This window comes from Canis lupus, chromosome 14 (genome assembly GCF_011100685.1).
Source record: "Canis lupus familiaris isolate Mischka breed German Shepherd chromosome 14, alternate assembly UU_Cfam_GSD_1.0, whole genome shotgun sequence".
In the NCBI taxonomy this organism is placed as follows: Eukaryota; Metazoa; Chordata; class Mammalia; order Carnivora; family Canidae; genus Canis; species Canis lupus.
Genome location: NC_049235.1, coordinates 39,729,816 through 39,756,209, shown reverse-complemented (window position 1 = coordinate 39,756,209; position 26,394 = coordinate 39,729,816). Strand labels below are relative to the sequence as shown.

The 26,394-nt window shown below is 41.2% G+C and overlaps 1 protein-coding gene and 3 long non-coding RNA genes across 8 annotated transcripts in view; 2 read left to right on the top strand and 2 right to left on the bottom strand.

The window, feature by feature from the left end:
• Nucleotides 1-6,812: 6,812 nt before the first annotated feature.
• LOC111098806 lies at nucleotides 6,813-20,854 on the bottom strand. Its single transcript, XR_005369579.1, has 4 exons — nucleotides 20,605-20,854; nucleotides 15,764-15,982; nucleotides 13,322-13,438; nucleotides 6,813-7,619 (listed from the first exon to the last, which is right to left on the bottom strand). It is a non-coding gene; the product is annotated as an uncharacterized LOC111098806 (long non-coding RNA).
• On the top strand, nucleotides 9,753-12,100 carry LOC119866302. The gene is made up of 2 exons (XR_005369580.1): nucleotides 9,753-10,820; nucleotides 11,617-12,100. It is a non-coding gene; the product is annotated as an uncharacterized LOC119866302 (long non-coding RNA).
• Nucleotides 20,855-22,939: 2,085 nt separating the features above from the next.
• SNX10 (sorting nexin 10) overlaps nucleotides 22,940-26,394 on the bottom strand; it is a 74,148-nt gene continuing 70,693 nt past the window's right edge. For all 5 annotated transcript variants that reach the window (XM_038557157.1, XM_038557161.1, XM_038557158.1 and 2 more), the window contains 2 exons: nucleotides 25,208-25,420; nucleotides 22,940-24,752 (listed from right to left, as the gene is read on the bottom strand). In XM_038557157.1, coding sequence (XP_038413085.1) covers nucleotides 24,671-24,752; nucleotides 25,208-25,420 — 295 coding nt within the window. In that variant the 3' untranslated portion in view covers nucleotides 22,940-24,670. The remainder of the gene's footprint in view (nucleotides 24,753-25,207; nucleotides 25,421-26,394) is intronic.
• Nucleotides 24,497-25,869, top strand: LOC119866299. The gene is made up of 2 exons (XR_005369578.1): nucleotides 24,497-24,821; nucleotides 25,263-25,869. It is a non-coding gene; the product is annotated as an uncharacterized LOC119866299 (long non-coding RNA).

Genomic DNA, 26,394 nt, shown 5'->3' with positions numbered 1-26,394 from the left:
CAAAATATGGAACATGAGTAAATAGGTCCTAGCAGAAAACCAGCAAAGATGGAGCCTTTCTGAAAGGGAGTCCCTTCAGCTTCCCTACCACCTCAGTAAACTCAATAAGAGCTAAAGCTTAGGAAAGTCTCATTCTTTTTTTTTTTTTTAATATTTTGTTTATTTATTCATGAGAGAGGCAAAGACATGGGCAGAGGGAGAAGCAGGTTCCCTGCAAGGAGCCTGATGCAGGACTCCATCCCAGGAACCCAGCTTGAACCGAAGGCAGAGTTTCAACCACTGAGCCACCCAGGCGCCCCGGGAAAGTCTCATTCTATCCCCATATCTACTAGCAGTGAAATCATGCTGCCTCATGTATATTCAGGCTATATTTAAGTTCATTCCTTTCTGGAATGAGAGAAAATAAGAAGAAATAAACAAAAACCCCAAAAATTTGGTCATGTCTCTACCCTGTTCTCTTTCCCTTTCTTCATCAGTAAAATGACGGAAGAGGGTCGGCTCCAGATACTGAAAATGGAACCTCACCCTTCCAACTCCTCTTCCTGGGCACTCACCTCCAACCCCATTCAGTCTCAGGGCCCTAAGCAGCTTTTCCCCAATTTCCTTTTCCTTCAAGACAGTCCTTTGCCTACACAGGCAAAGCATCTCTTCCCTCCCGGAGCATCAGACCTTCCATTTAACTGTCCTGCACGCACACATGCAGGTGTCTGACCTTTGAAATGTTCTTTGCTGGCATTCAGGCAGTCTCTTTAGAGAATTTGTGTCTGCTTTTGGACATTTTCAGAAACAATGGCTACTTAACCAGTCACTTAGTCATTTCCTTTGTCAGCTGCTTTAAAACATAGAATTCAAATTAGAATGGAAAGTTGATTTTTATTGTTTCTGTTTCATTAAAACCATGCACACTCTTCACTGAAATATGCACAAAAATATACAAAATACATGCTATGTGCTTTAACAATCCTTCCAGAATCAATATGGTGACTGGCTCCAATATCTCTAATATTTCCCACTGCCGAGGAAAAAAAGCCCTGACCCATTAGCAAGACATTCAACACCTGCCATGATCTGTACCTAACCAGCTCCAGCCTTATCTGTCTACCATCATAAACCCCTAAATCATGCTCTTGCATTTCATCTTCCTTAGTACGTTCATTGCCCACACTGTCTAGAATGCCCTTGAACCCTATCTCCAACTATTCAAATACAACTGCTCTTTCCAGGTCCAGATTAAATACCACCTCTTCCAAAAATCCTTTCCCATTCCTCATATTTAGTAACACAAAATTTTGTTACTTAGTGTTTGTTCTTAGTAATATTTAGCAGATGTTTTGAGTGTACACCCAATACTCTTAAAATAGTGTACATGCCCAAATAGCATAGGCCTAAATATTATCAGCAGAATATATAAACCTCATTCCCAACTTAAGGATGGTCTCTTAGATGTGATAAAGTTTCTTGCACCTCTTGTTTTCATTAGGACAAATCTGATGTAAAGAATAGAAAACTTGCCCCTACTAGTTCAAGCAACAAGGAAAATGTAGTATCTCATGTAGGAATTCTCAAGGTGGCAGGTGCTGAGGCTGATTAATTTAATGGCTCCATAATGTTTAGTGTCCTCAGGGACCCAAGCCATCCTCAGCTTGTTGGCCTTGTCGTTAGCTAGTTCTCCTCAGGGTCTCAAAATGGCTACTGTAGTTCCAGGCATCACCTCAAGACAAGCTAACAACCAGCCAAAAAAGTGGAACTGTTCTTACCTTTAATTTCTTCTGAAGAATAGGAAAATTATACCAGAAAATTACCTCAGAAGATCTTTTTTCATATGCCCTTAGCCAGAGTTGGATCATATGCCTATCTCTAAACTTTTACTGGCAAGGGAGATGAAACTATCATCATTGATGACTAACCAGGATTTATCCCTGAGTTATATTGGGGGACTGGGGGGGAAGGCAGGGGATAGGACAGGCAATATCAAAACAAAAGGTAAGTTTTAGCTAGTCCCTCAAGCATCTGTTATGCATATAAACCATCTGAAAGCTTACTGGCTTAAAAAATCTTCTTTTCTCAAGATACTGGACTGGATGAGGAAAGGGGTGATTCCCAAGGGAGAAGGGAGGGTTGGTGGGTAAGCAGCTGAAAGTATCTCTTCCATGCAACTTATGATGGTTTATTTGAAAGTCAGAAATAGTCATTGAGATTATTCTTGTAGTTTGTTCTTTCTACAAAATACGTGTTAAGATGGTATATATTAGTTTAGTCAGTAGCAAATTGATTGGCTAATTCAACTGATAATTTTCTTAGTGGGTGGTAAAAATCATGTTTGCTCTTTTGCTTTTCTTTTTTCCTAAATATTTCCATGTTACAGACTCCACATAGGAGTTTGCCTTTAATAACACTAATGCTTGACTGTATTAAGCCATTTCTGCCCTAAATTCTTTAGGCTGTAGACATCTGAGAATTAAGGTCAGGAGGATAGCAAATAATTCCTTTGATTGAGCAAATAATTTGATAACTGGATTATTCACCATCAGAATATTACCATTTTGAAAGCCTGTAAATCACAGAAGCTTTTGAGGATAAAATTATTAAACAAGCATTCCCCCTTTTAATCAGGGCAGGCAGGAAATCGCAACATAACATTCTTTATTTTGTAAAGTCACTTCTTTGCCCTAAATAGGCTTCCAATTCTCTTTTAACTTTCATATGTATGAGGCAAGAAATTCTTTGGTGGCAGCTATAGTTAGATTCATATCATTTACTAAAATAATACATGGACTTCTTTTGTGATGGTATCTTCCATCTTCTAATAAATGTATAACTGCCTCTATAACAATACCCAGTCAGATGATGAATGTCCGTATAATAATACTACCTCTCTCCCCCATTTTTGTTCAAGAAGCTCATGGAACTGCTTGCACAAAATCAGATGTATTTCAGCGTCATCTCTGTGAATCGTAGACCATGAGAGCCGGAATCACAGCCTTCTAATCTGATCAAGTGAAGAAAGTGAGGCCCTAGAGTTCAGAGAACTTTCTGGAAGTTGTCAGGCCATCAGTGGCAGAATAGGATCTCATCATCTTGTTTTTCTGGTTGATTGTCCTCTACACGACCCCATGCTATTAATGATTCTATTAATGATTAACGTTTAAGGACAGAACTAACTCTACTCAGGTTATCAAGTCAAAGTCCTGAATAAGAGTAGGCTCTGGAGTGCCTGAACAGCACCTTGGGTTAAGACTCCAATTCTTGATTTCGGTTCAGGTCGTGATCTGATCTCAGAGTTGAGGGATCTAGCCCCACATGGGGCTCTGCGCTCAACAGGGAGTCTGCTTCTCTCCTCCCTAGCCCTCTCCCTCTGCCCCAGCCTCCTCCCCTCCTGCGCATGGAAACACACACTCTCTCTCCGTCTCTTACTCAAATTAATAAATAAACAAATCTTGAAGGAAAGGGTAGGTGGCATCCATTCAGCCAGGTCCCATCAGGGGCAGGATCTAGATTATATCCTCCGGGTGTACTCTCAACCCCGGCCCGGTACTACCTACATCCCCACCCACAGATATCTAAAGTCTCCTCAAGTCCCTGTTTCATTACCTGTCCCAGCAGCCCAGGGAAACCCAAGGTCCAAGAAATGTCCTTGACAAGGTGCTTCTTTCCTCTACTCCCTTTCAGTGTGAGATGAAAGGGACAAACGGAAGAACACAGCTGTAATCCATTCCTTGCCATCATATTACCATCACCATGAAATTGAAGACGAATTTTAAGAATAGATGCTTTCAGTTCAATCATAAAAGTGGGTATTTACTTCTCAATGGTAGTTGAATTTTCCCCCTTCAATATTGTTTGGATTTAGAAACCCTGGGCCTCTATTTTTTCAATCTAGAATTATTCCATTTGCGGCATTCACTCAAACCCACAACTCGTTTGTTCAAATCATACATTTCTAAACAGCAGAAAGGAAAATGTGCTCCAATACACGAAGATTTTTTAAACAATTCAAGCACAACTAAGAAAATGAAGCCTAATTTCTCCTCTTCATCCCTTGCCTCCTCTTCTTTGACCAACAATTGCTATAATCCACACTAATGAGGTAGACTGTGTTAAGAATTTTCTTCACTTAACATTTCTCATTATTAATAAATTTTACACTGACAACTATAAAGTGAACACTTTGGATTTATGCACCTAACCTAATTACATATGCTGCATGTACGCATTTCATTATTTACTTGACAGATTCATTCCTTGATATCATAAATAATTAAACAAGAATCAAATATTAACAATCAGATACGTGTTAATTCTCCTCAAATCTGTAGAAACAAACTATATTTTTATCTTCAGTTCAACAAGCACTGATTAAAATTTCTTCATTAGTCAAATTTCGTAAGCAAAGTTCTTGATCTACTTTTCTTACTTTCACTGAAAATTAAACCTGGAAAAAATTATTCCAGGATTACTTTATGGGGGAAAATGAATATAACTATATTTCAAACAAGCCATTCGATTTGTAATATTTCTCAAGCATGGCTGTATCTTTTTATGAAACATTAATCTGTGTGTTTGTTAGGAATTTTCAAATACAGGTTTTATTATAAGCCAGGAGACAGCACCATATTGGTTGCTGGTAGTATATTACCAGAGCTTCTTGTCTAGTGGGAGGATGGTTTTAACTAAACAGTTATTTTTATAACTTGTTTAAAGAATAATATCCAGCCATTCTGGATAACAGGAGAACTTAATTTAATGGGGCTGAAAATTTACCCTTAGGTCAAAGGATAGCTGTTGCTTTTTCTGCTTTAATGAGCTAGGTTTAAAGTTTTTTTATTCAAGTATATCAGCATCTTCATTGATCAAACTATTCTCACATTTTATCAAATTTGCTTTGGTAGAGCATACCATACAATTTCATCATTTAAAAAATATTAAAGATTCATAGATAGCCACATTACTCATAATACAAGATTAATGCCAGGCTGACAGGTTTTTGTAAAGATCTGACTCTTTTTTTTCTAAGTGCATATACCATATCTATGTGAAATGTACCTCTGATGTTGCATATTGATTACTCCCTTCTCTTCTCTTCTGATGCTAAAGAGAGAATATTATGGAATGATTGTCAGGGTTAGTGTGTCTCTGACCTACACATGTACTATAAATAATTCATGAGCTGATTTGAAATACAGCACCAAGGAACCAAGTGAGGACCACTGCCAGTGCCTAGAATGACACACACCCAGGTTTGACAGCATGTATACCCAGATTTTGAGGTTCTGTTAAAATACACAAAGAGACACAAATGCTCTAAGTGCCAGAGCTGACTGAATGAAAGGAAGCCATGCTTCTTTGTTAGAAATTTCAAGTAGCTACATTTATCTCTTTTCATCCTGTCCTTTCTATGACATTAGATTTCCTTTTTAAATTATTTAATTAGATTGTCAAGTGAGTTCATAATGTCTAAAAACATTAGAGGATCTAAATTCGAGGAATATGAAGGTATATAAAGCAAAAAGATCAGGGCTTTCTTCTTATTTCTCCCATGCTTTCACAGCCAGAGGTTGTCTGCTGAGCATTCTTCCAGACTGTTCCATGCTCATTTAAAGATACAGAAGGTGGGGAAGAAGAGTCCCCCTACCCTCAAAAGTGGTATCACACTCTGCATACTGTGCCGCAATTTGCTTTTTTTACTCAACAGCCCCTGAATCAGCACATGCATTTGTAGTTCATATTTTAAACAACAGTATAATGCTCCATTTTATAGAGGTGCTATGGTCCATTTATCCCTTCCCTCATTAACAGATTGTTAAGCTGTCTCCAATTTTTCACGATTAAAAGACAGTGCCACATACACTGAACTTACATACTCATGCACTTGCTCAACTATTTCACTAAGAGAGAGCACCAAAAGTGGAATTGCCAGGCCACTAACTGATTTTTAAAATCTCCTTGATCCAGAGTCCCCAGCCAGCTCAGTCAGTAGAGCATGTGACTCTCCATAGCAGGGTCATAAGTTCGAGCCTTGCATTGTGTGTAGAGCTTACTTAAAAATAAAAATAGGGCAGCCCGGGTGGCTCAGCGGTTTAGCGCCACCTTCAGCCCAGGGCCTGATCCTGGAGACCCAGAATCCCAGGTCGGGCTCCCTGCATGGAGCCTGCTTCTCCCTCTGCCTGTGCCTCTGCCTCTCTCTGCGTGTGTCATAAATAAATAAATAAAATATTTAAAAATAAATAAAAATAAAAGCTCCTTCATCCATTAATTGGGCAGGATAAATTAATATTTCTATTTAGGATTTAAATACAACATTGCATGAATAGCTTTGCACATAACATGGAAGTGCATTGTCTTACAAGTATAGTTTTAAAACTTTAATAATACAAAGTAATTTGGGAAAATATCATCTAAACTTTTAATTACATCAATTTCATGTGTGAGTAGCTTTATGAAAAAGCAAGCTAAAATCTAAGTTGTTCCTCATGTTTTAGCAATATGTCATCAAGCCACACGTCTGTCTGTATTATTTTCAATATCAGCACCCAAAGCAGCCAGTCTTCATTTTATCGCTACTACATATAATAACCACTTTTATTTTTATTTTTTTAAAGATCTTATTTAGTCATGAGAGAGACAGAGAGAGAGGCAGAGACATAGGCAGAGGGAGAAGCAGGCTCCCCAGGGGGAACCCAATGTGGGACTCGATCCCAGGACCCTAGGATCACAACCTAAGCTGAAGGCAGATACTCAACCACTGAGCCACCCAGGTGTCCCTCATGACCACTTTTAAAGTGTGTTTATACAGATTGACAACTGTTAAATGACTGAATTTTAAAAAAATATATTCAAAGAAGTTTACATTTAAAAACATTTCATCCACGAAATCTGGTTAAAAACAGTATTGTGTTTATTTGCAACCATTACAAGTTAAATATATTTGTAAAGTTCTCTGCTTTCCCCCCTGAATTGTTCAAAGCTTCCCTGCAAACAGCATAACGGTTACCTAGTGTGTCTGTCAAGTTCCATTATATGAAGTAGAATATGCTTTCAGAAAAGATGCCTTGCATCCGATGACAGGCACTTCCTATCTGCTAGGATTCATAAAAATTGGAACATTGATCATTTCATGTAGAGATTTTCTTTCACAAGAAGATAAAGGGAAACCTTGTTATGCCAAATGACTTACTAGTCAAAAGTATCCAGGACACTGAAACCTGGAAACTAGTTAATGGTTTGTAACAAGTCAGAAATAAAGATGTTCAACCAAGAAAATGACATAAAGCAGCAATGGCTACAAGAGAAAAGAGCAGCCTGTCAGAATCATGCAAGGGCTGTGGTGACAGGTAGACAATAAAATGGGATGACACCCGTTCCTCTCACTGGGGGTGTTTTCAACAGCTTCCTCTTGAGAGTTTCCATGCACTTCCTTTGCAGGACACCTTCCCTCCTCTAAAAAATGGCAGCAGACCCCTTGGAAGTCTTATTAAAATTCTCCTTCTGTGTCATAAGATATATTGTAGGAGGCAGAGGGCTGTACCTGAACAGTTAATTCTTCATTGCGTAAAGGAAAGTGGGGACAACAGTCATTCCAGTAAGGTAGCTCCTCGGCTGACACATCCCAGCAATACTGCCTGGTGGACATCAAGAAACAAGAAACGAGTCAGGGGGAAAATCAGCCCACAGTGCCACCGAAAATGGCAGACAGCACGCATCCCAACAGAAGCAATATGGTACATAATTAATATTTCATACTCGAATTCATATCCATTATATCTGCAAATGAATTCCACATACTAGCTGAAATCTCCACTGTGTATAGTCCAACAGCACATTAGGGTGAGCACTGTTTGCATTTTTAAGCTAAATTTTCTTTCATTTACTCTCTTCACAAAACAGCAGTGGTTAAGAGTGTACCCCTACTTACCCCATTATGGGCTCTAAAGGCTTTGCTATCCAAGAACAGAAAGAAAGCAAAGCACCTAGCTGGTGCCCCATGAGTTCTTTAACAACAACAATTTCAAGGAATGAATCTACTTGATCTAAAATAATACTAGCGATGTTTTTTACTTAACCCCATGTTACTGGAAAGTTATATCATTTCATATATGTCTATTTTTTTTCATATACATCTATTTAAAGTTATGATACCACTGAACTAATTTCCAAGACAGTAATAGCTGTTAGTACAGTTTTCTAAGCCATTTCTCTTTTATTTTTATTTTTTTCATTTCTCTCTTTTTAAAATTCTATTCCCAACATATTTTAAGTTGTATGACAAAGTAAACATTTTATAACCCTTCCCAGCGAATTTCTTTTTCTACTAATGTTATTTCAACCAGTGGGAGGTCCGTATTTCCCACACCGCAGTTCTACATTTAAAATTATTTCTGATATAGATTAGCTGTCCCTTAGTGAGCTATGAAAGACAAAATCTTAGTGTCCTTAACCCTGTCTTATTTGACAGCAAATACATATTTACATGAAATAAAAAGCACATATTTGTTCTTTTCGTACAGCTGTCAGCACAAACTCGGGTTGTTTAGAAACCTGTCCATACAAACAGAACTGGTGTTTAATACGTGACATATGATAAAAGGGCAACAATAGGAAAAATCAAAGATTATTTAAAAAGAAGAGTTGACACGCGTATTTGGAACAGAAGGTGATCGTGTTATGCCATAAATTATATAGTCCATTGACAACGAGAACTTCATTATTTATTCATTTGATTGTTTAAGAAAACATAGGTTTGATTTTAGTGGCTCGCTTTCCAGCGTATCAACTTTGGGTCCCCTTGCAGGGAAAGGTATAAGAAAATGTTATTTGTTGCCTTAAAATATTTCCAATTAGAGTTTCTTTTCAGCTCTCTCCTCCAGCAGTCTTTCTAATAGCTAATGGGAACATATTCTGAAGTCAGGCGGGCTGAGCCTTCCAGTTATTCCTGTCACCTACCCAGGGCCCCTGAGCCATACCACCTCCACTTACCCAACAAAGTCACACATCTGCTTTAAGAAACTGGCAGCTCCTGAATCTGCAGAAGCAGTGATTTACCAAAAGATGGTTTCGGGGGTAAATTTACCTCCCCCAGCCTTCAAGATTTGCCCTATCCTGAGGACCAACTTCACCTGTCCCTAGACCCCCCTGTTCTGAAGCCCCAAGGACAGAACTTGTTCTGCTTCTTGTGAACAGCGCCCCATCTGCTGAACACACATTTTAATAAGTAAACTCGATTTCCCGGGAAATACCTATTGGTATTAACAAGAAAATAGCATCTCTACAAGATTCTCTGAAAAGAAATCCTGTCAGTGCCACTCATTCTACCTTCAAAGACAAGTCCCTGTAATTACTTTCTCCCCTTCGTTTCCTTGTCCGGATAAAGCAACAAGATCAGAGAGCCCATCCATTTTCCCCAGATACCTTCCAAAATGTGCGTCTGCTTTGCAGGCTGGGATCAGAAATTTCATTATCTGTATTTGTATTAGTAATTCACTGCACAAAGAGAACAGAGGGCAGAGGAGGAGAGCAAGCATGGAAGCAAACATCAGACAGACAATTGTATATATGCAAATGCTTGCAAATTTCTGCCAGCATCTCCATATCTATAACCAAGCAACATGGAAGCCTATTCATCCCTCATCTTCCTTGCTGCCAAATACGGTTGTGGTTTTGGAGGAAAATATTGAGAAAACGTTGAACTTTCAACCACTGGGACTAAATCTAACTCAAAGCCTACTATATAAAAGGCTAAATATAAAAGGCATAAATATAATCAGTGATTTTCTAGAAAGGCAGGAGAAATGCAACCTCCTGGCTACAAAGGGTGAGAAACAATATGCCCTGGGAGGGGGCAGGGGAAGAGAATGGTTGCATGCAGCTCTTCAGCCCAATTGACAGGGAACTGAAATGTTGCCTCTTGGCTTGGGGTTCTGTATTTGCATAAGCAGCCTGAGCAAGAAGGGGTGTGGAAAGCCTGAATTAGGCATGATGAAGAAAAAGCCCCAAATTCGAATTCATAAGTACAGTGTACTCCCTTTCAAATGAGAACGCGCCCTGATTGAAAAATGACAGCAAGACTCATCCTGTATTTTGTTCTGTCTTGAAATCGATGAATCCCAAAAAACAATGGTTATAGAAATCTTGGTGACTCTTTCTTGTACATTTATTCTACTCACTGCAAGTCAGTAATAATAGTGATAATTCAAAGTACACCTGCATTTCACATGCAGTAATTCAGCTCACCTTCACAATCATGCTCTGAGATAGGATCGGTATTATACTCATTGTACAGGTAAAGAAAGCAAGGCTCAGATGTTCAGAGATTTTCATCACTAATAAATGACCGGACTGGAACTCATATTCTCATGATATACTGAGCCCAGGTGCTACCACATTCTGCTGCTGAACAACATTACCAAAGAAAATTTATCCCAAATATAATGGAAGCGGATTTTTTTTTTTTTTTTTTACCTCTCAGCAACATTGGGCCCTGCTGCCAGCCCATTCCTGCCTTCTTGAAACCCTCTGCTTTCTTTATTCTTGGAAATTGCTCTTTATTGATTTGCGTATTGCCTCATAGACTTTCTCAGTCTTTTCCCAGATTTCCTCTTCTTGGCCTTCTGTCCCTTTCCCTCAAGGTCTGCCATCAGTGAGCAACCTCATCCACTCCTCTTTTTTCATTTATTCATTTAACAAGTATCTTTTTTAGGCACCTCCTATGTGCAACGCACTCGTCTGGCCACATGGGATAAGACAGGGAATAACAGTCATCTCTCTGCACAAGAAAAAGTTTATATTGTTGGGTGGGTGCAGAGGAGACAGAGAAAAACGAATTGGTAAGTAACATGGATATAGGTGGTGAGTGCTGTGGAGACTATAAAGAAGAGAAGAGGGATAGAGAGGGACAGGGTAAGGGAGTTGAGAGGACATTGCAATTTTGGGGTCACAGCAGGTCTCACTGACTAGACATTTGTGCAGAGATGACCTCTGTCAATTCTCCTCTCAGACGATTTTTGAATTTCCATCTTTGACCTCTCTGCTGATCTCAACCCCACACTGGAGCTTCAAAACACACCATCTCTTCCTGTATCCCCACCCCAAAGTCATCACTGCCATACTTGAATTTCATCCTCTCCTCCTCTTCCTCCTTCACCTCCTATGTGCTCCCTACTCTGATTAACAGCACCACCACCCCCCTTATATCACAAATATACAGTCAATAAATGTGTAAGAGGCTCCTTCGAAGCAAGTGCACTATGCTAGGTGCTTAGAGAATCCATTGGTCAATAAGAGCTATTTTCTTAAGAGCTGTGTCTAGGGAAATCATATAGGGAAATGAGTTAGGATTTATAAACAGACCTGTGTTAAATTCCAACTCTTCCATTAATTAGCAGTAGGTTCATTTATATACTGGGGATAATGGTACCTATTCGTAATAATGTTACAGGGATTAAATGCAGCCAATGCCAGAAAAGTGAGCAAGTGAGTGAATGAATGAGTGAATAAATCGGTGAGTGGTGTGCTTCCTGCAGGGCTTGAGGTGGGAAGTATTTAAGAGATTTACAGTGATGTCATCAAGGCCCACTCTCTTCTCTCTCAGCTCTGTTCTCTTTCTTGTGGCTTTATTCTCAGGCAGGCTCCCTTTACAGTGGCAAGATGGTGTCCCAGGGTTCCAGGCTTGCACCCTCATCCACCCTCCAGAAGATAAAAGAGAACTTCTTTTCTCTATAACTGCACAGAAACCATTGGAGTCTTGTACCCTCTCCTGAACCAATGACCTGGGCCAGGGAAATAGCATTGTTCTGATTGGCCAAGCATGGAGGTTGAATCAGCTCCACTATGAACTGAGAGCAAAGAACTGTTGCCCCTGAGGAAAAATCAAGACTCTTGCAGGAAAAGAATGGACAGTAGGCAGGTAGAGCGATGCGTGCCCACTACTCTCAGCTGTGGCACCCAATTCACTCTGTCTCGTACTATGGTCATGCTTCCATGTGTATCTGCCCTCAGATTGAGAGCCCCCGAGAACAAGGACTATCCATTTGTTATCCTTGTATCCCTGAGGCCCAGGACAATCCTTGGATATAGCACAAGCTCAATAAATATTTCTTGGCATGAATTGATTCATTACACTAGTTTAAACTAGTTCTTCTTTTGCTCCTTTTAAGTTCTCTGGTGTCTCATTCCCTCTCTATTACACAAAGATACACAAGGTCTCAAACAAACCTACACCTTTTAACACCTTACAAAGACAGAATTACAACAGTAGCAGCAAACAAACCATCTTCATAATTCATAAGAGTATATATTGACTCTTCATAATACATAAGAGTATATATTGACTCTCCTCTAGAATCATTTTCTCAGCTAATTTTACACAGTTGAGAAAAAAAGCAAGATTCTGTGAAGACTTTCTAAGCCACTTCATCTTGCTGTTCTGTTTTTGCTCAGCAAATGTTGCATTAGCTAAAAATTCAAGAGCAGAAGATTCACTATAGCCTTGATATAGTCGTCATCATTTGGATTTTACTACCGTCTAGAAATGTCCTTAGTGTTTCCTGTGCATTTTCACTTCAATCTCCGTGGCCTCTCTCAAGCACCCCTCCCCCTAAATCCTGTGATCTCAAGTGCAGCCTTTTCTCCTCTGTCCTGGGCACACAGCTGCCCCTGGGACACTCTGCCCAGCCTTGCTCACCCCTAGACGTGGCCTGGTGACGGAGTTCTACCAAGCAAGACAAGGATGTCTGCAACTTTCAGATAGCTGCTTGAAGGGGTCTGAGATTTTATTTAAAATAATCCAGCAGAGGGGGAGGGCATATTTGGGGCACGTAAATGGTACATGTTCTACAACATGAAGGTAACTTTCAGTGATGGGCACATAGGGTGGGGGAGTGTATCATACTCCATTGTCTTTACATGTGTGTATGCTTGAGAACTCTATTGACAAACAGAAATAAAGTAAAATAAAAGAAAATAATTTAATTAATTAATTAAAAAGTGCTTTGACCCAGTTATTCTCGCCTTTCCATCTCATGAGCTAGACATAGGAGGGAGTGGGGCAACGTTGGAAAGCTCCTGTCGGGGACAGCAGGACCACCTGGCAGCCTGTGTCCCCGGATGATTTCCTGGAGCGGGCCTTGCCTACCTGTGGCGGAGAGTTATTGAAAGAGAAATAGATTTCTCGCTCCCTGGAGCCACGCTGCTCCTTGGGCTCTCTTTATTATAATGACAGTGTGTTCTTTACATAATTCCAGCTCCTAATTTACTTACATTCTATTTCAAAACTGCCTCCTTCCCTCTAACAGACAGTATCATACACCTGCTTCCACCATTCTCTTACTTTTCTTCTGGTCCTCTTCGGGGTCGGAAGAGCAGCTCAACTCAATCCATGTTTACTCCTGGCTATGGTTTTTGCTCCTCTGGAGGTCCGGCTCCACAAGCTCCAGGAGTCCCTAGACTGCACGAAAACTAACCTTAAATCAAATTGCTCATGATACCACTCACTGTCGAAACCCTTACCAAAATGTCATGTTTGAGTTTGGAGGCCCCCTATTTACTACAGTTACAGACAAGCTCGATTCAGAAAAGAACCATCAAGTATTCCAGCAAAACTTAGGATGAAATAGCAATGTTGGGAACATTTCAACTAGAAAATAAAAGGTTAAGAAAAACATTTAATTTTTTTCCCCCACATAAAAATATGGCTGTATTCTAAACCCCCGTTGGCTGCATCCAACCCATGGACACATGCAGCCTTCCCCTCCCTAGATCCTGCACAGTCCAACCCTGCTTGCAGGATTTTGGAATTTCTGTGCATGGAGGGCATACCTGTTCCAGGGACAGACACAGAGTCTGCCCTTCCTTGGCATCACCCATGCTTCTTACACATTTACCCTGAGCTCAAGTGATCCAGCCATAGACTGGGCCTCACAGGCAGCATGAGGGATGTGGATATATATTTTTTAATTTTATGTATTTAGCACACACCCCCCCTACCCCCGGTGGCTCAGCAGTTTAGCGCCGCCTTCAGCCCAGGGCCTGATCCTGGAGACCCAGGATCGAGTCCAACATAGGGCTCCCTGCATGGAGCCTGCTTCTCCTCTGCCTGTGTCTCTGCATCTCTCTCTCTCTCCCTCTCTGTGTCTCTCATGAATAAATAAAAAAATAAAATCTTAAAAAAAAAAAAAGATTTTATGTATTGATTCGTGAGAGACCCAGAAAGAGAGACAGAGACATAGGCAGAGGGAGAAGCAGGGAGCCTGATGCGGGACTCAATCCCACGACCCCAGGATCATGACCTGAGCCAAAGGTGGACGCTCAACCGCTGAGCCACCCAGGCGCCCCAAGGCACATGGATTTAAAATAATTTTCTAAAAAAAGTTGTTAATCCTTTGGGGATTAGCAAAAGTCACAGACTCTTTCTCCAATGGTCTTTAGAAATAAGGTTGATTTTTACATCGTGGCTTTAGGTGAATTCCTCTGAAGGTCAGAGGCTGAAATTGGTAGATAGACCCACAGAAAGGAAAATAAAAATGGGATGCCAAGCTACCGTTTATTATTATTGAATCTAAAAAATGAGGAGTTTCAGGAAGCTGCATTGGCAGGGTTAGACTGCGGGTTTGCTCTGCTCGCTTCTGCGACGGGGGAAGAATACCTTGTGAGTAGAGCCAGCCGGCTCCCACCCTCTGTGCCCAGCACACCCACATCTACACTCTCATCCCCCCTTGCCCCCACCCCGGCCCTCCTGCCCCCCACCCCACAGAAGTCTGTCTTTGCCAGACTGCAGGAACTCTGGTTGGAATTAAAGTGGCCAGAAACCAAGAGGATTGGAGATTGCTGTCACCAATTTCCATGAGAGAAGAGCAAGGGATGGGTAGGACAGAATAGAGAAGAGGGGGAGAAAGACAAGAGCCAGTGTGGGCTGGGATTTGGAAGCTTGGACAGTCCCTGAAGTTGCCAAAAGTTTAAAAAAAACTGACAAGGAAAATGAGGTGTGTGTGTGTGTGTGTGTGTGTGTGTGTGTGTGTGTGTAGAGAGAGAGAGACAGAGACAGAAAGTTGGGTGTTAAAATTAGATTCCTTTGGTGCTTTTTAGGAGATGTTAGTAAAACCCTAAATTACTTTTCAGTTCCTCTTTAAAAGCCAGTCTTGGGGATGCCTGGGTGGCTCAGCGGTTGAGCTTCTGCCTTTGGCTCAGGCCGTGATCTCAGGGTCCAAGATCAAGTCCCGCACTAAGGTCCCTGCGGGGAGCCTGCTTCTCCCTCTGCCTATGTCTCTGCCTCTCTCTGTGTCTCTCATGAATAAATAAATAAAATATTTTAAAAATAATAAGAAAAAATAAATAAAAGCCAGTCTGGGCTTCAGCTTTATATAGGGTTATATATGACACAGCAGCAGACATTTAGAGAAACTGCTAACCTGTCCACACAGTCAAATCTTTCAACTTGAAATCACCACCACCCCCAGTTTTTCAGATGTCACTCTACTGTATACACACTGCACAAGGCACAGTGTCTTATCAGAAACAAGTTGACCAAAAGAAATATTTTATCAAAATGTTTCATTGAATGGTCTCATTGATCAACGAAAACAGTAATCTCCAGCAAAGCATTTATTGACTGCCGTGCAGACGTCACGAAGGGACAGTTACGTTACTTATCATCTCCAGGCCTACTACAGACGAGAAATAAGAAACAAGGCACTTGCAACAGAGGGTTCTCTCTCAGGCACCCCCAGGGTGACCAAAGTTTCCAAGTTCAAAGAGGTAAACACCTCTGAGTTACCTGCTCCTGCTCTCTGAGCTCTTCTACTACTACTTTTGTTGGTTCTGCCGCAGGAAAGGGGCTTTAGGAGGGTCTGCAGGCCTTTCACCCACCACATGGCAGTAGTTACTTCATCATTGACTGTAGAATGTGCTCTGTATTAAACTATAGGCTGGTGCTGGGTAGTGAGGGGTGGGAGGCAGAGATGAAATGCAGTCCTCACCCTCCAGGAGCTTCTGCCTAAACAGAGGGACAGACGGGTGACCAATCATGCAGAGGAGAGGAGGGCAGAAAGGCACATGGGGATATGAGGTTGGTCATGGATCTTACTACAGAAACACCACGGGGAGGGTACTTGACCTGTAGTGGGTGTGGTCACAATTGACATCAGTCATAAGCGCATAGGAGACATGACATGAGTGCCAAATAAATAGTAGGAATGAGCCAAACAATAAGGCATTGGGAGGGAAAAAGAAAAGACCCATCCAAGCAGAGGGAACATGCAGTGACTTCATCAGCACTCCAAACCTAGCCTCACGTTGTATTATTGTCCTCATGCTATAAAGAAAGAAAAAAATGCCATGAGGTTGAGTCACCCATTCTCAGGTCACTTATCTTGTAAGCATTGAAACTAAGATTTAAACTTAGTACCATACGCCCTGTCTCTGTATAGAACTTGCTCTCTAAAGGGGAATGCGTCTTACTTAGTGATGCCCACACCCCACCTCAAGAACATCTAGGATGAAAGCAAGTGTCCCTTATTCATTCTGGGAAGAGATCCAAAATATTACAGATTCAAAAATCATAGAATTTTAGATTCTCTTCTTCAAATCAGTTTAAGGAAACCGCATAAAGAAGACCTCCCTGCCCCCTCCCACACACACATAGAGATTCACAGTGTATATTAACATATAAAAAGCCCCAACAAGTCCTGCAGAAAAATTAATGTTAAATTTTGTTTAATGCAATGTGTCGAAAATGTAACTGACCATGGAAACTTCAACCTAATTTTCTTTTTTTTTTTTAAATAACACCTTTTAAAATTACATGTTTAAAGACATTCTGCATTCTGTATTCAATCTTCTTATTGCAGTGATGAGGAAACTGCAGTCCAGAGGAGTTGGGAGCTACCTTTGGGTATGTGCTAGGGGCAGAGCCAGAACTCAATTCATCAGACTTCCTTTCAGTCAACACTCTCTCTGACAAATCATGCTTCAATATGTCCATTCCATACTTCCAATATATAAACAGTACACACAGCACATGAGTTGATAACCTTGTAATCATCAACTTACAAATTACCCTTAAAAAAAAATACAAAGAAATCCGTAGGTGAGAGCTGAGATCATGTATACAAGTTTGAAGTGTGTTTATATACACTATTAATCGCCCTTGTCATGGTTTATATTAGTTATCCAAGTCTGGCTGATATCAACTGTTTATCTTCACAGCCTTCCCACTGAAATAATAATACCAATAACAACTACTAGCTCTCTCAATGTGAAGGATAACATTAATATACTGATGCCAATTTCTAGTGTTTATCTTTATGCATTCATTTAAATGGAACCAAAGCTGAAGAAATCAGTCGTTAACAAGATAATCACAAAACAAATCTTTGTACCAAGTACTCCGTTGCTAGATCAAATCCCATTATCAGTAACTAAAAAGAAAATTCTTTACTTTGGAATTCAGTTGGAACCTGACAGCACAGAAAAGGGAGGCGGGGAGGAGGGCTGGAAATCTTTCTGTTTTGCAAAGATTTATATTATAATAATATTTGTCATATTAAAATTTAAGTCATGCTCGAATGAAAGTTTTTAAAAGATAATACACAAGTGAAAAAAACACATTTCAAGAGCAATCAGTACCCAGCTTTCAAGAGTATTTATGAATAATATTGTATTAGGAAAGGTCAATTGGGCTTCCTGTCTAAAAAGTTAAATATTCAGTGCCTGCGTTCTGCATTTGTTACCAAAGGCTTCTTTATCAGTAGAAGGAGGCAAATGATACCCTGAAAATGTTTTAAACGTGCAACTTTGCTTATCTTCCTGTATTAATGATCCCTACGGCAGTTGTTATATTAACCTTATCACATAGCACAGCAATAGGGGGAAAGTGTTATGAAAGGAAGGAAAAGAAAAGACATTTAGTTTAATCTCAAGACCCTTTTTTCAACCTAGCAATTTTCTGATTGTCAAGGGGGAAAAATGAAAGTTAGGTCTTTACTGGGTTTTCTTAAAATCTCAAAAAAGAAATTAGACATTTCCAAAGGGGTGATTTACTAGACATCGTATCCTGTGAAGAGGACAGAGATTAGATGATCAATGAAAGGCTCATTATGTGAGTCCTGGGTTTCGTGAGGTCCATGAAAGAGCTCTGAGCAGGAGACAGTGAGTGGCTCCTAAGAAAGCCAGGCTCTCCTTCAAGGCTCTCAATTGCTCATTTGTGGATATGACATTACAAGAAATACCATTTGCCCCTCAGAGGACTTCTATATCCTTCTCCATACAGTCTCTGTGTTCACATAGAGGAAATTCAAAGGCTCCATCTTTTCATCCCTTTTAAGTTTGACAAAAATACCAAACCCGACCCTGAGACCCCTCTACCTTCTCATTCTCTCAAGGTGCTTGGGAAACCACCTAACTTTATGATTGAAATTAATGTTTTCATTCGCCTGCAAATGCTGGAGCTCAACACACATACCAGCAGAGTGAACACAAGCCCCTTCGGCTTCTTCAGCCAGGTAATAACGCCTCTTCCTTTTTTTTTTTCTTTTTTTCTTTTTTTTTTTTTTTTCATTATCCCTTTAATGCAGAGCAGGGCTACTGATTACAAAGAGGCAGTTTGACTCCAGCAATAGGTCTTCTTCACTAATCCTCACTGTCATGGAAATTCCAGCTGCTACAAGAATAAGAGGTTCAATCCATATTTGCCAGCTCTAATATGAAATCTGTCAGAGCCCAAATTAATGAGTTCCAAATTCCTTACATCACGATAACAGGTTAAGACTGGTCAATTAATTACATAAATCCTTCCCGATTCATTGTGCGTTTGCAGCCTAGATTGTGTCTTACATTACTCCATGACACAAGGCCTTTCGGCTCCTGTTGTTCTGCAGAAAGACCCCATTTAAGTGGAGGCTGCCTGCCACGGCAAAATGTTAAATGTCACACGTTAAATTTGCACTTTTCTGTAATTGCTTTTGTTAAAAAAAATTAAATTAAAGCACAGGGCTCCCAGTACACCACGACCAGAGGGCTGGGATGGTACTGAATGGATCCCCAGGCACGCAAGTAGCTCCCTTTTACCTTTAAAGGCTCGTACAGTCTCTCGGCCCCAGCTGCCCAGGAGACGGTGGAGCCCAGAACGTGCATACTTGTGAAAATCAACCAAGGTTCCCTAGGATCTGTGGCTGCAAAAATACATGTTTGGAAGACTCTTTCCTTTATGAAAGGATTTAAAACAGCAGTCTTTACACAACCAGATTCCCTTCTGTCTACCAGCAAAAGTTAGATAAAACACTGTGGATCCGATCACCTGTCCAGGAACATACATTGTACGAATGAGGGGGTGTTACACTCGTGTGCGTCTTTGCCTCCCCAAAAAAGATGTGGCTGCTGGCTCTGCTACTTGGATTTGTAACTGGTCCACATCTACAGAAGGAAACTCATTGAGGATTAAGATCTCAAAGGAGTTCAAAAATCATCCAGGTCAAACGTTTTCCTTCTTAAAACATCAAAATGGGCTTGGGATCCCAGCTCATTTGAACTAGACCTAGATCTGCGGACTTGCAGCTTCCTAGCTGGGGCAGCCGGTCTTCACCCCAGGACATTTCCTGGTGGGTTGGACTTGCGTGTGCTTAGGTGCTCTGCACCCAGTGGAACCAGTCCCAGGTTGGTTCCCGCATCGTCTTCGCGTGGAGGGCTGGGAGGGTCCGCGAACACACGAGCGAGCAGGCGATGCTCCCCTAATCTCTGCGAGGCGCAGGTTCCTTCCGCCGGGAACCCCGAACACCACTCCACCCCGCGGACGGCTAGCCAACCCCGGCGGCGCGTTCTCGGGCGGCAGCGGCCCTCGCAGCGCCGGCCCGGCAGCGCCCCCCGCTGTCCTCCCGCGGCCTTGCACCGGGTTTGCCGCCCGCCGCGCGCCTCCTTTTTTTCCCAGGCGGAGACCCGAGCGGCGCTCCTGGGCCCGCAGCCCGAAGCCGGGGGGGATTTGTGTCTCCACCCCCACCCCCACCCCTCCACCCCCACCCCGGCACACACAGGCATTAAACTCTGACCCAGGCCCGTTTCTGGGCCCGGAGGCACGGCTTCGACCCCGAGGCCCCGTCCCGCCGCCAAGCGCGACTGTCCCCTCCCTCTCCAGGCGGGAGGAGGCGAACTCCGGCGTCGGCGCGTCAGCCCCGCAGGTTTTAAGGTCCTGGGGAGACTGGAGAGGAAAAGGGGTTAACTAATGGGTGCGGTGCGGGCGCAGATGACCCATGTGGGGCGCACGGGCCGTGCCCCAGGGGCGCCCGCGGGGGCCCCGCCAGGCCTCGCCGCCTCTCCCGGGCCGGCCGGCGGGGCCGGGGGGCCGCAGCGCCGCGAGCATCTGCAGAACAAAGCCTCGGGTGGGTCGAGACCGAGCATCGCCGCCGCCGCCGCCGCCGCCGCCGCCGCCTTCGCCTTCCCGGGGCTCCCGCGCGGCCGACCCCGAGCCCACCGGAGCGGCGGGGTCGCGGCTCCGCGCGCGCTCGCAGGCCCAGCGGGGGCCCAGGAGACGACTGAGCCCTGAGGCCCGGGAGTGGGGGGGGGGGGGGGGGCGTGGGGTCGGGGTGGCGGAGGGCTCCGCTCTGCAAAGCTCCCTCCCACACCAACCTGCATCCCCACCGCCCAGCGAGGTCCCTCTGCCTTGCTGTTGTATTACTACTTTTCAGGCCGCCAGAGCTGTCACTGTCACATTGGGAAGGGGGCCTCGCGCTGCCCACGTTGGCAGCAGGTGGGGCAGGGGACAGGGCGCTGCAGGTTTGTGCTGTAAATCGCTGTCATTTCGCGGTGGTTGTTCCCACTCACCGCTTCCCCCCACCCCCCCCTCCACCCGGGTTTTTTTTTTTTTTTTTCCCTTCTTTCTTTCTTTCCGCAGCGCAGTTGCTATGGGTTACCAGGGCGGTTGCCATGGGTTACCGGACCGAGGCCGGCTGGCTCGCTACCTGCCAGCCAGTCGCCGCCGCAGCCGCCGCCGGCCGAGCGCCCGGGCGGGAGGAGGCGGGAGCGCGCGTGTGCGGGACGCGGCGCGGGGGAGTGTGCGCGAGCCGCAGGGGCGCCGCAGCCAACGGGCGGCCGAGGCTGCAGCGGCGGGAGCGCGGCCGCCGGTGGGGAGGGGGCGCGGCTATAAGAAGACCCCGAGGTAAGAAACGACCCGACACAGCGACCGCAAGCGCCGCCCGCGCGGTGCCTCCGCGGCGCCCCAGGCCGGCGGCGTGGGGTTTGGGATGAGGCTGCCCTTCGGTGGGGGCGCGAAAGGCTACTTTCCTCTTTAGCATAAGCCATTTGCATAGTGTCTTTGAGAGTTGCCGTGCAGCAGAAAACTGTAGCTGATTTTTTTTTTTTCCCCTCTTCTCTTCTGGACCTTTTGAAAAGAAGTCTTTGGGATTTTGGAGATAGAGAAAAGGGATCATTAACTACCAAGAGTTTGCGCAGCTAAAATAAATTAGTGTCCAATGCACTGTTCATAGTAACGATGTAGGAAAAGTTTGCAACAAGGGCGGAGAGCAATCGGGTCTGACTTACAGGGACAATGGGGACTCGTTTGTGAGATGCATATGGCAAAGAACAGAGGCGAGATCCTTTGTAAATGTTTCAGATTTTAGAGAAATTGTTGCTTACACTCTTCGACAATTTTTGAACTTCCTGTTAACAGTGTATTAATGTCTTATGACCTTTATTTGCAAAGGACATTGTGTCTATGCTTTGAATGTCAAGTTGCAGTAATTAATTTCAGACGGCATTTCTTTTTGAAAGTGTGCGTATATATAATAAAGTAAGAAAAGGTCTATATTCCAAACAAAAACAGAATTATGTTGAAATAAATGGTTTTATCCATTGAAAAGATGCTACATTGTATTCACAGGACATCGACTAAGCAATTTAAATGTTAGGAGGAAAACTAGAAACAGAATAAGCCTTTGTCTTGTTATTTTTGTCTTAAAACTGTAGAGGCCCTTCGTGGAAAAAGGGTCTTCTCCTTTTTCGCTGAAATACTGAAAACCTTATTTGTGCCACAGCAGCTCAATAGTGATGAATCCTTAAGGCATCAAAAAAACAAACAGAGTTCACAGTGGCATTCAATTTACTGTTGGCTATAACAGCAATTGTGACTAGACTAAATGAATTTGTTTATGTTCTGAATAGCCATAAAAGAAATTTTATTCTTTTACCTTACTACAGTAAGGTTATTGCATATCACTTGTATTTAATTATTCAATAAAATGTGCATTAGGCTTGAAAAGCTCCTGCAAGATATTTAATATTTTAAGGGATATAACTACTTAAAGACAAACATTTCTGGTTTTCCTTAGTAATTTTTAAAACTTGAAATTTTAACTGCTATCTAAATCACTTTCTTCCAAGTGAGACTTTGAAGAAGCCCTAAGTAACAGGTTGTTGATTTTCATTGTTGACACCTCTGGGTTATACATAAAGTCAGTTCTCCAACAATACACATAAACTGGCTTTATAGGTGAATCATTTACCCTTTCAGAATTAGCCAGGGAAATACAGTGTCGCTGCGTGTAAATCATAAAGCATCCAAGATTAGAATTCTTTAAATTTAAGTTACACTAAAAATAGTTTTAAATAAACATCTATTTAATTTAGTTACTTAGTAATTATTTTCTTTTCCTAAAGAAAGCTTTGTAAAAATATGCCAGAGAAAAGTAAGAGACCAGAACAAAGCAAGGAAGCCACAGGGGGCTGAAGTTCACCTAAATATCTCAGCTGCAGAAAATGAGTTTTAAGAAGCCAACGCTTAGATATCACAATCATCAAACCAAGGCTAAAAGCTTCACTTGTGCACAGCTATAGGGACTATTAAACCGAATCTTACCAAAGTTTCTCATTAAAATTTACTGCTCATTCAGAAACACCCCTATTTAGGTGTTAGTCAGAAGAAATATATTCTCTTGTATAAAATAAGTGATCCAACAAACTGAACTTGATTTTTTCACGTTTAATGTGAAAACGATGATCTTGTGAAGTTTACATACCACAGTATTAGGCATACTTAATATCAATTTTGATGGCTATGTTACATCATCTAAAAATAATACGACAATCGGTGGCACTTGACATGCTTTTCAAAACTGCTGTTTAAACAAATAATGTGAATTCAAATACATATTGCCAGCAAGCTAAGGATCGCTCTTAAATGACTTGATGGCAAACTTTACATGTTAGCAAGATAAAAAGAAGTTGCTAAATCTTTTTTTCCTCTGTATTGAAATAATAAGTCTTAGATGAATAAAGTAAAGTAATGAGATCCAAGATACATTAAATCAATATTTACAGAAGCTCAATGTTTTAGACCAAATAAAAACAAGAAGGAAGAATTAAGGAGATCATTCTTATTCTAAATTTAATATTTTTTTCTGTTCTTTGTTACCAGCATTTCAAAGACTTTTTAATAACATGGTAACTTTTAAACTCCCAGTTAAAATAAAATGAGGTGAGGTAACATTTAATTAAAGCAACAAGTTATTCCAGTGTTGTAAAAACATCTTCCCGGTAGTTTCAGAGATATTTCATACCATTCAACAAAAAAGAAACTTGGATATTTATCTCAAGAAAATGCTGCCTCGTCTGAAATTTGAAGTTCACTGTAGTTTATCTCAGACCTTTTCTCTTTGAGTCACTAAAAAAAGGCAACATTTTATTAAATGATACCAGTCCTCGGTAGATGCTTTAAAAGAAAGGGCTTTTTAAAAATGAAAAAAAAATTTAAATTAGCAAGTTGATATTCTTTTCTAAATCACAGGAATATTTACTGATAAATTTACTAATTTTTATAAGATCCCACTTCTAACGTAAAAATAAGTGACAAGTAGCCACCACTGACACTGAAAGTTACCTAGTGGTAAGAAATTGCACATTTAGTCAAAAAATAAATAGTTAACCCGTAAATTCTAATCGCACAACAATAATGAAAACAAACTACTTGTTTCCAGAAACCATGTGTGAATCTGGATAATGAAAATGTATTTCTGAATCCATATATTGCAAATATAAGCAAAATGACTAACACTATTTCTGTTTTTGTGTAAGACATCAACATTATTTTAACATGTCTCTATGCATAAGATACACTTTCCATCTAAATGTGAAATAAAATACTGGAAAGGTGAAACTTCTTAAAATATTCCAATCAAACAGCGCAAAGCTAAGTGTTTTTCCCCAGTGCAGGGGGTGGGTGCCCACAAAATATCAGCCACATGTCTGAGAGAGGCGGCCTGGTCTATGCTGTCAATTTCCATCGTGGTTAAGATCATACAGGCTGTATTGATGCTAACACTGTCCCACTGATGCAAGAAGGAATGTGCTGTCTGGAATTTAAATGCAGGCTACCTATATACCTATCTTTTAAAATTCAGTAAAAACCAAGGAGATTTTTCTAAATGCATATATCATTTCATTCCAGGGCAGGATCTTATTTTACCAATAATGTTTGCCTATAAGGAGACTGCATTCACAGGCCTTTAGCTTTTTACAGGAGCTTAGCCAAAATAAGACACAACATAAAAATACCACTAATAAACAACCCAGCGTCTTTAAGAATTTAAATTCCTAATATCATGACAGTGAGCTCTAGGTAAGGATATATTAGCAAGCTTTCTTCTCCATGAGTGGACATAATTTGCTATTCCTAAGATGGTAACATTAGAATTATTTTTCAGGATTCCTGTGGAGCTGTGCTCATCGTACATCCATGTGAACTGCTGTCATCACTACTGTGTCCAAACCCAGAGGATGAACTGGAAAAGAAGAGAGGGGGAAAATAATAAAAAGAGGAAATTGGTTTTCACAACACACTCAAAGCCTGAGTAACAGAGGAGAACTTTAATTATCTCCAGTCACAAAGAGAGACAGGAAATTTGGACTTTTAATTAGCCATTTGGAGTGCAGTTGGATATTTTTTTAGCTAGATAATTTAAACGCGAATAATTCAAGTCTGACTAAATGAAAGTCACATAATCAGAATGCAGATAATTGAATTTCTACTGCATTCATTAATTCAGTGTGGAGGTGTGTGTGAAGACTACTATGATGAGCTGTCACAGCTCAATAAAATCTCAGTCAATTAATTTTTTCATTATCTTAGTATTACATCAACAAAAAAGTGAAGTGTGTAGATATATCTATACACATGCATATGTGCACTCTGTATTATGCAAACACATATACATTACATCGAAATGCAAGGAAATACCTTTCTGAATCATAATCTATATCGTTTTCTTTTTTTCCTTCTTCATCTTCTTCAGGGAAACGTCTGTTCATCAAGGCAAACTTGTGAATCGCGTCTTCTACAGAGTACTTGGTCTGCCCAGAAACGCAAGCCTCAATGTCTTCTGAATTCAAGTGGCTCTGCAAGAAGAGGTGAAGGCAGCTATCCGAGAGCAGGAGTGCGTTCTGTAGGACCCTATGTAAAAGGGAAAAAGGAGAAATGATCGGTGACCAGGGATGGACAGAGGGTAGGACAGAGAGAAACGCTAAAAATGTGCCACTGAAGTAATCTCTTCACTATGGCAAACTTTGCATCAATTAAAGACATTGCCTATTAAAAGGATGAAAGCATATGTTAACTTTTATTCAATTATTTGGAAATTTAGGTGGGTAAAAACATGAAGCTAATAGTTAAGAACATCTGTTAAAAGAATAACTTCAAGGACATTTCTTCAATTTAACCATCTGTTGTGACCATGTGGATTAATTATGGAAAGATTTTGCTTATACTCCTAGAAATTTATTTTCCTTAAAAAAATTTTTTTTACTGCCAACCAGTACGTCTATTCTGTGATCTTTATGGGCTAGGCTGTCATGAAACATCAAAACTTTCAACAACTATTAAAAATTGTATTAAAAAGTCAATATATTTCTCAGCATGTCTTATATTTTAAAACTTTACAAGTATGCTTAGGTACATGTTTACAAGGGCTAACCTGAGAAGTGGCTTTTTTTTTTTGAATACCTAAGACTAACTAAAAATTTCTCCATAATCTTCGGTGGCACTGTGTTTCTATGTCGTTAAAATAAGCCACCAAATAAAATTACTCCCAGCCAATTTTACCATATATACACTTAAAATATGATAATTTTGTGATAAGTACTTATTAGCCTTCCCACATTCAAGGTCAAAGTTTACAGAGAGTACAGATTTCAACCAGTGAGTGCATCAGAACTCCAGGGAAAGCTAAAAACAAGTCCAACAAATCTGTACCGGCTCAAAATCATATTATCACCGAATGTGGTATTTTTTTTTCTGACCTTCATGTCTTCAAACAGGAAATTAAGTCAAAGTACACCCTTATTTTTAAACTAAAACTGGTTTTACCATTTTAGGAAAGAACTTGATATACAATAATTTAGTCTCTATAAATAGTTCAGTAATTATAT